This window comes from Polyodon spathula, chromosome 23 (genome assembly GCF_017654505.1).
Source record: "Polyodon spathula isolate WHYD16114869_AA chromosome 23, ASM1765450v1, whole genome shotgun sequence".
In the NCBI taxonomy this organism is placed as follows: Eukaryota; Metazoa; Chordata; class Actinopteri; order Acipenseriformes; family Polyodontidae; genus Polyodon; species Polyodon spathula.
In genome coordinates, this window is record NC_054556.1 from 13,282,052 (window position 1) to 13,296,181 (window position 14,130).

At 38.9% G+C, this 14,130-nt stretch overlaps 1 protein-coding gene across 1 annotated transcript in view; it reads right to left on the bottom strand.

The window, feature by feature from the left end:
• LOC121298190 (FYVE, RhoGEF and PH domain-containing protein 5-like) overlaps window positions 1–14,130 on the bottom strand; it is a 65,542-nt gene that overhangs the window by 32,789 nt on the left and 18,623 nt on the right. Inside the window, exons 3-5 of the mRNA XM_041225127.1 lie at window positions 11,531–11,651; window positions 8,242–8,300; window positions 7,540–7,570 (exon numbers count right to left, since the gene is read on the bottom strand). Coding sequence (XP_041081061.1) covers window positions 7,540–7,570; window positions 8,242–8,300; window positions 11,531–11,651 — 211 coding nt within the window. The remainder of the gene's footprint in view (window positions 1–7,539; window positions 7,571–8,241; window positions 8,301–11,530; window positions 11,652–14,130) is intronic.

Below are 14,130 nucleotides of genomic sequence, written 5' to 3' on the forward strand. Positions count from 1 at the left end.
AACACAAACAAGTGCAATACCCACAGTTGAATGTGACCCACCGGTACGTAATACTGTTGTGTAGAAAACATGATTGCAATTTCTCAAAGTGTTTGTGTTTTATCATCTGAAAAAAAAAAAAAGTACAGTATTTTCAAAGTAAAGGGCGCTGTTACATTTTGCCCAAGCATCTTCAAAACAATGAACATCTGAGGTCTGAAACAGATATGGTAGCAGATGCATAAAAGCCTATAAGATCCCTCACAGGGATGCTTAAATATACTTGACATAGCTGTATGGCTGTACGGATTCCTCCACTATGTGTACCTTTTACTGGAGATATGTATCTCCCACGGGGGATAAAAATTACAATATCATTTACAAAGGAAAAAAAAAAAAAAAGTACCCCCCCCCCCCCCCCCCCCCCCCCCCCCCCACCCCCCCCCCCCCCCCCCCACCCCCCCCCCCCCCCCCCCCCCCCCCCCCCCCCCCCCCCCCCCCCCCCCCCCCCCCCCCCCCCCCCCCCCCCCCCCCCCCCCCCCCCCCCCCCCCCCCCCCCCCCCCCCCCCCCCCCCCCCCCCCCCCCTCCCCCCCCCCCCCCCCCCCCCCCCCCCCCCCCCCCCCACCCCCCCTCCCCCCCCCCCCCCCCCCCCCCCCCCCCCCCCCCCCCCCCCCCCCCCCCCCGACAAAAAAAAAAATTCTTTTCAAGTTACTTATTTAGTTTGGTACTCAATCAGGAAGGGAAAATGTATAAACTAAGTAGGTGGGATGGCTGTATTGGACAGAGAACTGCTTGGAGGCCCCAACTCTCTACAGCCCCCTCATACACTCCCTTATCCACCTTCATCAATCTTCTGTATAAATACATTGTTCTCACTGAGTAGGAGGAAGGGAGGTGTTACTAGACTAAAACCTGGGGTCAGTAATCTTTCAAATACTAAGTGAAACACACAACAGGATTATTACTGCCCCTGGATACTGTCAGCTGACTTTACTTGCATAGCAGTTAGTCCCTTGCTTGCATTGAGCATGGCTGCCAGTTCCCATGCAGCCTAGATTGTTGCCATGACATGGATGTCAGAATGGCTGTAGTTGATTAACAAGGTTAAAGGGGAAGAGTATAGCAGACCGTGTTGATGGACGCAGGTATGGATTCTGACCCCTGTCTTAAGCATAATGGTCAAGATACTCGCAGTCGCAAAACAATGGAAGCCAAGGGCTGAACGGGCATAGAGACTGGACTGTTCTCACAACCTAGCGTTATCCCTCCAGAGTGTTTGAGGTATGATGAGGGGCAATGTGCATAACATTTAGCTACAAAAACAAGTTTTAAAAATCCAATACGCAAAAAGGAGAAGGAATTAGAGGCACCACTACTCCCAGTTTTAACCTGAACTAGGCTGTGTCTGTTATCGCAGGATGCCCCCATATCTATGAAAAGAATAGAGCCCCATGCCTCCTGTCTGCTCTGTTTTTCTAAATATTCCCATTGAAAAGCAGTTTCTGACTTCCCATCTGGGAATAGGTGGAAAGTCTTTTTTTGTTCTTTTACACATAAACAATAGAACAATAGTAAGCTTGCATATATCAACATATCTCCAACGGTGGTCTTGTCCACACAACTGTGACAAATATGCAATACTCAGGATGATATGGACTTCCCCATCTATTAAGGTTTTTGTAAGTTCAAAAAAAAAAAAAAAAGTAGATAGTGTTCAAGGGCTGCTGACAAGTGAGATTCAAAGCAGCACCTCTAATGAACTCCATTGTCTTAATGTAACAAGTCCTGGTAGTTGTCCCAGTGGCTTAGATCAGAGGGTCAGGGAAGGGTTCTAATTCAGTGATAATGCTCACCACTAATCCCACGATACCTTGCAGCATGAGCGATTGTCTGGTTCCCAATGGCTTTTCATAACAGAAGGCAGGCGCAGAGTCAGGAAACTGGAGCGATTCCTCTATTGGAGACTTCCTGTGGGCCTAGCTACAGAATCCAGTCTTTCACGGTAAACTCCCTCCCATACGATGACAAATCAGATAATGCCTTTTTTATGATGCATCCAATTCAGAGACAGCGATGTCTTAGACTGAATACCTGATACCCAAGTTCTGGAACTGAGAACCATGGAACCACATGAGGAAGCGAATCCGATTGCACATCCAACTCCATTCTAGAAGCAAAATTATACTTTCTCCAACAAAACCAAACCTGAACCACAAAAACAGTATACCATAATGAATAAGGCACATTATACGGCATCATTCATATACAGAACAAACACGAGTAACCAAACAAACTGTAAAGGTACAAGAATGGTATGGGTGCCTTTATGGGATTCACAATACGGAGGGCTGACTTGTTCCTCTGGCAGTCAGTCTCAAACCCTGTAGAATGCATCCTGTAAGTCTTTTGACCAGGAAGCACCCCCTGTTTGCACAGCAGTCAGACTGATGTGAAAGTCAGCAATAACCAGCAGGTCTAATCTACCCAGATAAACAGTTAAATGATTACATCATTGAGCAGATGTACAATTTCTTCCACTTCCTTTGTTTTTATTCACACACAGATGGTTTATCTTGACCCAAACCTACCCGCAAAATAATGTAGAGCATCTCTGACAGAAAAGCAAGAATACTGTCTAAATGGTATCTAACACCTAGAAAGCAAAATATAAGTTGAATTATTCTAGACTCTTTTCTACACATTACCTGTGGAATTTCTATGTACACAGGTAATGTGCAGACATTGTTTTAAGACTTTCTTTCCTGAAAAGAAACACCCTTAAATGATGATTAAGATTGTAAGTCACTGCTGACATTACAAACCCAAGTTAGCTATTATAGGCTGGTTGAGATTTACACAATGCTGTTTGTAATTATAGCTCAATTCAATAGCTGTGCGGGTGTATAGAAATGCCATCTAATGGGCAATCTTTCAAGGTTTTATTATTCCCAATTAGTTACACATCAATTGTGGTTGTAAACACATTCTAAAAGTAGTCACATGGGATTACAAGATTTTTCATCCGGTGTGCAAAAACATTCAGCTCTTTAGGGATTCTATCTGGCTTGTCAAGTTTTTATGAGGGAAGGGTGGGAGCTAAAAACATAAGTTGGCCATTCTTCTGAAATAAAGGAGTCATATTATTGTAGCATGTAACATGTGTCGGCTCATAATTAACTGCTAAACACAAGTTAGAAAATACTAATGGAAATAAAACCTCATTTGCATAGCATCCATTCCTGGTTTTACTAAGAGTTTAACAAGACACACCTGAGTTTGCTACCTATACATTGTGGCTAATCAAGCTTGTACTAAAACCTGGATAGCATGAAACTGCTATGCAATAGGAGTCTTATTGCCATTCCTCAAGTATTAGCATCATGAAAAAGTAGATCACCATGACATCCACAGTGTGTATTATACATGTAAAATGCAAGTGTTACATATATACAGTGTATATATTAGGTGTATTCATATAGCCCCAGATTGTGATCCTCTCAATAACTTGCAGGTATGGGAAGAATGACCGACTTACTTGCCAGAGTCAAATAGTTGTCTAGTCGCCACTTAAAACGAAATATTAATAAATCATACATTTATAATGTCTGGTGCGCTGTTGTGTCCATACAGTTTTGTGACATCTACTTTAGAACTGCTTGGATTTAAAATAAATAAGTAAATAAATAAATAAATAATGGACTTCCATCCATCTGAAACTGCACACTTTACAATTACTTTCCATTTCAATTCAAATATTGAGACTGGTAGTTCACTACTAGCACACACTTTAAACACACATAAAACATGACTGTGTTGCTGCTGCTGCTTTGAAACTGAAGCATGCGATTCGTGAGGTCAGCTGTCACTAGTCGACCATTTGGTGCTTGCAGGTGTGCCCAATCTAACTAGGAGAATAATGACGTGCCACAGCTCATTTAGTATCCTCTATTTAAAAAATAGCAACTATGTAACTGCGTGAGACAGGTTAGTAAGCACGGATTTTCCAGCTTGGACCTAGTTCCTGTGATCTCAAAGTGCAATTTGGAAGATATGGGGTCAGTAACTCCTGCAAATAACTGGGTGCTAATCCATTCAAGGCTTTATAAGTTAACATCAAAATCTTACAATAAATTATATATTCCACAGGGAACCAGAGCAAATAGGCCATAACAGGGGGAATGTATTCACTTTTCCTGGTTTTCCAGAATATAATGAGTTCTATTAGGCCACCATCTGCTCTAGATTTGACGTTATCTTAACTCTCAGCCTTTTTAAGCACTATTGAATTGGTACTCATTGGTGATTTTAACTATGACTGGCTTTCTGCTAAATCTAAAGCTTGGCATTAGGTCTAACCCAACTGATAGATGTTCCAACTCATCCCAAACAAAAAGATATAACTAAATAATTGATTTGTGTTTTACAAATGCTCCTCTGGTACATTTTGTACCACAATGTGATGTATTGTATTCAAGACGCTTTCTCAACTTAAATCTAAAATGATCTGTAAAAGAACTTTTAAGAATTGTAGCAAGCAAAATGTTCTATCTCATTCGGCTCATATAGACTGGACTGTAATTTTAGCTATTCCAGAGAACACCATTGCTTGGAACTTTTTTTGGATGAATTGGCTTCAGTTATTAATAATCATGCCCCGTTCAAAAATCCTTGTGTAAAAACATACGTCTGTGGCTGGTTTACTAGTGCAATATCACGGTCTTTTGAAGCTTGGGACCATTGCTGAGCTAGAGCACGTAAACCATGCCTTGAGGAATAAATGTACACATTTAATTAAGAAAACAAATTGTGATTATTACCTGCAGCTTACTACTAATAATGTGAACAGCCCACATACATTTTGGAAACTTCTGAAAGAAGGTATTAGTGTCTCATCAGCATGGCCTCAACAGGTGACATTTAATGATAGCACTTATACTGAGAGTAAAGATGTCACTCAACAAACATATTGTTAGGGCTGGTTTGGCACTTGATGAATGTACTATGCAAATATCTTCAGGTTCTATTAAAAGCAGTGTTCAATCAGACACTGAGTCTAATTCAGCTGAACTAAGACAGCAAAGTACAGCTAAATTGTATTTATGTACTATTAAAACACTTAAGCTATTACTGTGTCTAGATTATACAAAAATAACATTTTTTACAGGTAACAGCATGGATTTTTGCTCAACCGTGAGCTGATCTATTTAACCCTTCTCAGTCCTAACTGTTTCAAAGAATACCAAGGCCTGTGAGAAGGAAATAAATACTGAGAAGATAAAAGGCAAGTAAGAACAATATTATATCTGCTGTATTGTTTGATATTTGAGGCCAAAGATTCCTCATCTGACAGGACTTTAAAGTGACATTTACCAACATATTTTTTGTCCTGTTCTCATGTCTACTCAATAAAAGAGTACAACAATAATTCAGGACTGAAAGAGTTTATCTCCCATTAATTTCAAACCGAATGCTGTCAATTAGGAAATCTGCATATGCTGTCCTTATTTTTAAAGGAGGTGACCATTTGACCCTACACAACTACAGACCTATAGCTGTACTTCCAGGTATTGCCAAAGTGTTTTGAGAGTTTAGTAAACGAACAAATAAAGAGGTTCTTAGAAGAGAATAATATCCAAGCAGATCATCAGTCTGGATTTAGTTTGAAAGACAGCACACAAACTGCAAGTGGTGAATGATATATCACTTGTTCTGGATTCTGGTAAATTCATTGGTGCTTTACTACTGGATTAATCTAAAGCCTTGAATTCTGCAGATCATACAATTCTGTGTAAAAAATGATCAGGATTTAGTGAGAGGGCTGTGGATTGGTTCAAGGGTTGCCTAAACGATCAAACACAGGCAATAAGAGTTGATGGAATTATTTCCACCCTGAGCCTCTATGTAGGGATACCTCAGGGGCCAGTCCTGGGACCAATCCTCTCTACCCTCTATATAACTGGGATCCGATTTGGGTACATTTATATACTGGTGACACTATTCTGTATACAGCAGGATGCTCCGTACAAGCAGTACGGAGGGATTTGCAGACTGCATTTAACATTGCATAGACTGTTTCAGGACAAATTATTACTTAATGTATCTAAATCAAAAAACAAATCTGTTCTGCTCTAGCAGGAGGGAGATTGGAAATCTGTCTGGGGCTCTTGTTACACTACATGGAAAGTTACTAGATAAAGCTTTCTTTAATAACTATCTAGGTAAACGGGCTGATCAGCATCTTACTTTTAATTACCATGTTGATAAACTGTTTTTAAAATGAGGACCTAAATTAGGTTTTCTCTTTAGGAAGAAGAAAGCTTTTCCCCTGTCTAGCAGGTTAATGACTGCTACTATTTTTCCAGTTTTAGATTATGGTGATTATATTTACCAGTTTGCTTGTAAGCAGTCTCTACATAAATTAGCTGTAGCCTGCTATATAATTCATGTGGCAGATTTGTTCTACAGTGGTCCTCTTTTACACATCATTGTCATGTGAACATAAAACTAGGCTGGTTCTCATTTATAAACCATAGCCTTTTTTCGTTGGTATTGTTTTGAGATACAACCACAAAACCGGGACGATTTAACAATTGTATTGTTTCTGACTGGGACAAAAATGAGGGCTGAAAACTGGGACAATCCCTAATGTAGCCCTGAGACATTTAGTTTTTGCTCTAGTTGTTTTTTTCAAAATATGAACTAAATTATGCTAGCCAAGTTACCTTGTATAGTCCGTTTTTCATGTGCAAAAGGACTAGTTGTTCACTTTGAGGTTTAGCAAGCGAACCAGACTCGGTTTGTTTGCCAAATGGACCAAGACCACCTCTTTAGGTGGACTCTGTACTGGTACGGTTCGTTTCCCCAGTGGACATTGTTGTTCACACTTCACACCAAATGTACCGAACTGTACCGAGTGCAGAACAAACCCTTTAAACGGACCCAGTGTGAATACAGCCTAACATTGGTTGCAGTTTACGCACTTAAGATTCTGTTAATTTGGCTATTGGAAGGGTTCAAACACTATCGAAGACGTCAAACAGTTTCCATCACAGTATGAAGATGGCATTTGATAACCTTTATAACCTTTCTTTCTCTGATTGTATTTGGGAATTGCTTCAAACCTCCTGCCAATGCTTCTCTTTCAGTCCAGATTAACAAAGAGCTGATTAAGTCTGAACCACACGTTATTTTTTGTGTTGTTTGCACTTTGCAATCGTCCTTTCATTGTGTTCCAGGACCCCCTTGTAAATGAGGCCTCGGTCTCAATGGATAAATCTCCTGATTAAATAAATAAATAAATAAATACAACAGTACTATATTTGAGTTCCACAGTCAAACAGGCTTAGTTGTTGTATCAGCGCTTCTGTGTTTTATTGCTTATTTTGCCAAGTTATTGTTGAACTCATAAAGTCAGCTCCACTTATTGTTTGTCCCTGTTTTTGCTCAGTCTCTTTGAAGTTCTATTAATAGGGTATTATAAATGATCACGGCTTCCCCAATAACAAACTAACATCTCATCAGCAACAGGAATTTCAACACAAAACTGAAACTCATCTTACCACGTGTAGTAGCTTCAGGCTCTCCACATACCTGTAAAAATAAGCCAAAAGGACAACACTGAATTAAGTTAGTGCTTCTGAATTCTGTTCAGTTTTAATGATTTGCCAATTGCTGACTTTCAATTAAATGTGTAACAGTGTTGATTGCTACCTGTCTACTGCCTTTGACTTAATTGAAAGTCAGATTACACCCTTGTTGGATAGTGCAGTATCGCTAGATCCACCTGCACTTAAATATAAACTGGAGACGACCTATATGTATAGCCACAAAAGACGAAGAGTAAAGACAGTTTTCACTGTTGAGATGACATAATTTGCAATAACCCTAGTGAGATCTTATTATGTTCATACTGAAGCTGACTAAAGTACAGAACTCAAATCCGAGACTCAAGTGGTGAGGGTAATGGATGGGTTACCTAGTCATGTTGTTGAGGGACAATCGCTGGGATCCTTTAAGACCCAACTTGACCAAGATTTGAGATCAGATTCTAGGAACTGGGCAATCTTAGATGGCCTGAAAGGCCTCCTCTGGTTCGTAAATGTTCTTACATGTTTTTACAGGCAATCTACACATTTTTTCTTTTGTTGTACAAAAATGGAAGTGAGGGAGGTAGACACAATTATGATGAGGTGGTTATCATATTTTATTGTAATACCAGCAAGTGACCCAGCCTAACACGCTTATTTATTTTGCATACTTACACTTTCTCAGAGTCCACCAGTTCCTTTGCTATATAAAAAGCTCTTGATTGCCCATCAGTCTGCAAAGAGAAACAATGAAATGGTTCAATTAGTAGTCACATGTCCCCAGTGGTTTATGTCAGATTTTAAAGTGAATATAAAACTAAAAGTATGTTTGACTTCCAAAACAAATCACACCAATGTGCAAATGATAATGTTCATAGAAATAACAATAGTCTTCAAGTTGTTCACAAGAGTCACAATATTTCATAGAAATAAACATAAAAACCCAACACAAGAAAACTTATAAAAACAGTGTGGGAGCTGCAAGCACCCAAGGAGATAATGCATGTTATAAACAAGGAGATAATACATGTTATAAACAAGGAGATAATGCATGTTATAAACAAGAAGATAATGCATGCTATAAACAAGAAGATGTAAAGGTGTTATAAACACATTTACAGAAAGCCTTGCACTCTTACTATATTCTTCTAGTTCTTATTTGTATTTCATACTGGGTTTAAATGAAAAAAAAGAAACACCTGCCATATCACTGTCAATAGGCTCTAGGGCCACTATGGATTTAACAAAGAAAAAGGTAATGTAGATACAAAAAAAAAAAAAAAAAATAATAATTATATCAGGATGTTTCAGACTACAAGTTCTTCTTCAGCTGGAAGGAAAAAGCAATGATGTAAATAAGCTGAAGAAGGACCTATAGTCCGAAATGTCCTGATATAAAAAATAAATCATCAATTATTCACATTTTTGTGTACCTACATTACTGATAGATACATAGATAGATAGATAGATAGATAGATAGATAGATAGATAGATAGATAGATAGCTTGTGTGAGAGCGCCTCTAGTGGTGGGTTTTGGTAGCGTGGCTGCACCCTGTCACCGATAATGTCTGTACTGTGTAATGGTGACAGGAACAGGTGGTCTTTTGCTTCTCAGTGCCACCCGGTGTTGCTTTGTTAAGTTCATAAACAGAAAATAGAAAACAATAAAAAACACAGATCCTATGAGATGCACATTACAAAGCAGTGTAACACAAATGCTGCAATTTCATCTCGGGGGCTTGATGAATAAATAAATAAATAAATAAATAAATAGTTTCTCATTGAAACAAAAACCCAGAGCACAAGTTGACTGGTGTTGAAAAGCTATTGAGTATATTTGCAACCCTGACTATAACTTCACACTTTGTTTTTCAGTCATTAAACAGAAATGTAGCTTTCAAACCCACTGTCTGAAGTGGCTGCCTGAGATGTGTCTACTGTCTGCTTATTTGGCAGACAGACAAATCACTGGGTGGCCTGTGTCAACTGACTTGCGCCTGTCTGGTTCTGAGACGATGAGGCTAGGCGTTGCCCCCCCATGTTATTAAATAACTGTTTGTTTAACCCTGAGTGAACTCTGTAGCTAACAACAATGTCCAGGGACTGACTTTATGGAAAACATCTCTACACACAATGTGAACAGGATTATTGTTAAAATGATACGACAATATATAGTATGTTATCCACTAATGTCATGCATTCCTCCTCATTGAATTAGAAAGCCCATGGAAATAAACAAGAACGCCTCATGTTTTCATCATACACGTCTTTAGGGTCACCTTCATGATTCAAATTTAAACCTGTCTAATGTTCTTAGCGTCAAGTTTCCTGCTGCTGATATTCCAGGAAGTCTACAGCAGGTATGCATAACTGACCCAGTTTTCAGAGGCTGCAGTTGTAGATTAGCTTCCCTATTCTTTAGATTCTAACTGTGATTCTTAATTAAAATGGAAAGGAAACTCTTAATAGAGTAGCTGCCTTCATTACACAATTAGATCACGTTCTGTCTACTCTGACAGCTTACCTCAAGAATGGAGTTATCCAAATGTAAATGTACTAAGAGAAGCTGACAATACAATAATTAAGTGTTCTTGAGAAACTATTGATTATTTAAACACATTTTCCCCACTTTGAGTTTTATATCCCACTTAAAACATCTTGTATTCAACTGACATGCATTCTAAATCCCAATGCCAACTGCAATTAATATTCCACCTCTTACATCAATTCAGTCATGTTCATGTTAGTGTTATGAATTAAACTGAGAGGTAAAAAAAAAAGACAGATTTTACAACTAACTAATATATATATAAATCTTGGTTATAAAACCCATCTCCTAATTTTATAAAACACCAGCACGTGGCAGATTATAGCTTGCACTACAGACCCCGAAGTCTTTAAAAAAAGTCTATATTTCCACAATGGTACATATACTTTAATACTTCCATAGCAACGGTACATATACTCATAGCAACGCTCTGACCTCGACTGATGTGCTACCTTCACATCACAAAGAAAAAATATGGTGGAAGCATGTTCTCTTCAGTTTTCTAAAGATAAGCTTCTATAAATTCTAAATGAACATCTAAATAAAAAACATCTGTCACCGTCCTTCAGAAAGCTCTCCAATCCAAAAACAGAGACATAGAAATCATGAAGAAAAGAGCCTCGAGATCTGAATCTCCTTCTACTGCTGCTGGAAACTGCATGCAGATCTAGCTGTCTTTCATGGTTTAACAAAACCAATATGGACCAAGTATTTCAGGCGTCGTGGTAAACTAGTGTCCCCGTGTTGATATACTGTCATTCGTTTGTTGACGGCTGAAAATACGCCTGAAATTAATTTTCAATTTTAGTACTTTTGGTTTGTAAGAAGTGTTATGACATGTCATTTATACAAAGTGGGTTTTTCCTCGGCATGTAGGTATACAGTATTAAGTAGCCCTGTAGTGTCATGAAGGCCACATGGTGTCTGACTCAAATAAAGCATAATCAGAGAGGAAAACAAGCAGTTGACTACTGAGAATTCCGTCACTGTGGTTTGGTTTTTGAGACCAGTTTTCTTTTACAAATCCACATATGTTTTAACTACTGTAGTTAAACAGTTTGCAAACAGTATACATATATTGAAGAATCAAGATCTCAATTGACTTTAATAACCTGTAATTGTTAAAAAAAAAAACAAAAAGTTAGAAAGCCTATGAAAATAAACAAGAACATCTCCTGTTATAATCATACAGGTTTTTCACATCAGATTTAATGACAAATAAACCTGTGAAATGCTTAAAGAGTCCTCAAGTATACACTGTATGAATCACTATATGAATATAGCTTATGAATAAGTTCTAAAATAAATAAAATATCTGTGAGAATCATAACGTAACAGAAAACACTGATTTCAATTTTCTAATGTCTTCAAAGCTGCCAGAATGATGAAGCCCCAATGGAAATCACCTGTCTCACCTTGTTGTGTTCCACCAGGGAATCCTCCTCCCCTGAACTCTTCCCTTCATCTTCATCAGATGTAACATCCACCACTGGAACCAGCGACACGGGACACACTCTGTAGGGTTCTGTATAGGCACTGTGGGGCAGAGGCGGGAGAAGGTTTTTCAGTCACTCTGCATACACAGTGCTCACGAGAACTCAGTGGAAACACACTTAAATATGTGGATGTGTGTTCTGTCAGGAAACACATGAGATAGATGATTTATTAAAACATAGACTAGACAACATTATACATATTTTACACTACATTCTTTGGCATCTGGCCTCGCCTTTTGAGGTACCCCTGCCCATGCATTAGCTTGCAGATAAATGGCGAGGCTAACCATAGGTGGCTGGACAGCTGGAGCAACCTTTTGTGTAATTTTATATGGAATGACCCAATTGTAAATTTGAGACTGGTACACCTTTTAGTTGAACTACAGGAAGATAAACAGCAGAAAAGATCTTCAAATAGTGTCAATTATTTAAAAAACAAAACAAAACAAAAAAAAAAAATCCCATGTGATATCAGTAGGTTTCCTATAACCCCAGAAGAATTCTCTTTCTTTCCCTTGTAGTAGTGACACACATGAGTAAGAACAGATTGCAAAGAAATGGCTTGCTCATGTAAAAACAATTGCTTTGAAATAATACAGAAACCACAGCCAGTGTGGCTGCAGAAGCAGAACGCCTACGGTGCTTCACACTTAATTGACTGAATCAACATACAAAAGAGACAGAATGTGGTACTGTAATAAACATACTTCTGTTCAACATGGTAGCTTTTTCATATACAGTACAGTACAATATTTCACACCAGAAGGATGTTGTAATTAATAATGCTATTTATTTAGCGAACATATTTACCCAAATATAGAAAAAAGCAGGTATTACGCTGATGCTTGTAGTCAAGCTTTCTGGCCTCTATACTTTAGTTTGAAGTAGAAATACACAAATGACAGGCTTGTTGACTTAAACACTTCTGCATTATGTTATGGGGAGGGAAATGTCTTCATGTAAGGGGTGGTCAATGTTCTGGAAGATAAAAGCTCTACCAGCACAAATGCAGACATTCCTGGCTGTCTTTCACAGTGGTTAAGATGCTTGTTTGCGGCGTGCTTGGTCACTGGTTCAAGCCTAGCCTTTTCCCTGTTAAAGACGCTTTCACATTTCTACATCCTCAGTCAAATCTTAACATTTCTTTGTAAACACCATTTTAGAGTGGTTTATTAGTATCGTATATTACAGGAGTGGCCAACCCTGGTCCTGGAGAGCCACAATCATGCAGGTTGTCTGGGTATCTTTAAATCATCAATGGCTAAAACCTGTTATATTAGTTTGTTATTATAACTCAAGGATAAACCAAAATGTTTTTCATTAAACAGCTGAGTATAGCAACATAAAACACTCTCTCCTAGAAATGTAATTTAGCCACATTAACCCTTTGCCCTAGGGCTTTACCTAGTTGGAACGCGTTACCTGATCACATTAAGTTCTCCAGCCTTGGCGCCTCCGAGACCCAGATGCTTCACTACATTCAATCTGATTGTGAATGTTAATGCTATGAATTGACTTTGATGGCTTAGTGTAATGTAATCGTATGAATCTGCCCTGCTGCTTCTGTCTCTACTGTTTCCCTCAATACACAGGGTGTTAATTAAGTCACTGTGGCATATAAAGTAGTTGCACATGCATAGATCCAACAATAAATGTTCAGATTGTTGACCCTCTGGTATCCCAACCTGTTTGTGTCCATTGCGCTGCAGCTGCTACTTGACAGGAGCACAAAGAACATTAATTTGAGTATCTGACCCTGTCCTGTGGCTTCATTTACATCCTGTGGATCATTTCAAGAGAGAGAGAGAGGCATAGACAGATTGATCAGACAAAATTAACACAAGTAAGATCATATCTCTTTGCATCATTGTAGATCCCAACTCTTTTTAGGATTTTAAAAACTGCAATCACTTCGTCTTTGACCCTTCTTTATTCCAGGCTAAATCGATTCCGTTCCTGTTCCATGACTTCTTCCCTTAAGCCCTGGGATTAGTCTGTTGCTCTGGACGCTCTCCAATGCTGCAATGTCTTATTTGTAGTATGGGGACCCAAATTGAACACAGTATTCCAGGTGAGGTATCACCAGCGCATTATACAGCCTCATTTATCTGCATTACCAAGCATTCTGTATTCCTTTTGAATTGCTTCCTGATACTGTCTGGTTGCTGATCAGTCTATTACAACAGTAAGTTCTGTCTCCTGGTTGGCCGGTTCCAGTTCTTTCACTTCTGTTTCATACCAGTTCTGTAATCTGTATCCTTTTAGCTTTCCTGGATCACTGGATAGGTGTCTAGTTGTCTCCCTATCTACTGTAGGTCACTGATGTAGATATAAGACATAGTGTGTGTTCTATCACAACCCCTGCCGAACCCCACTGAACACATGACCCCAAATAGATGTGTCTGCCAGAAGTCCTAGAGAAGAATTAGGGGGGACATGATTGAAATCTTTAAAGTCTTAAAAGACGTTTACAAAATAGGGACGCAAGTCTGTTATGATCAGATTGTTTTTTTTATCAA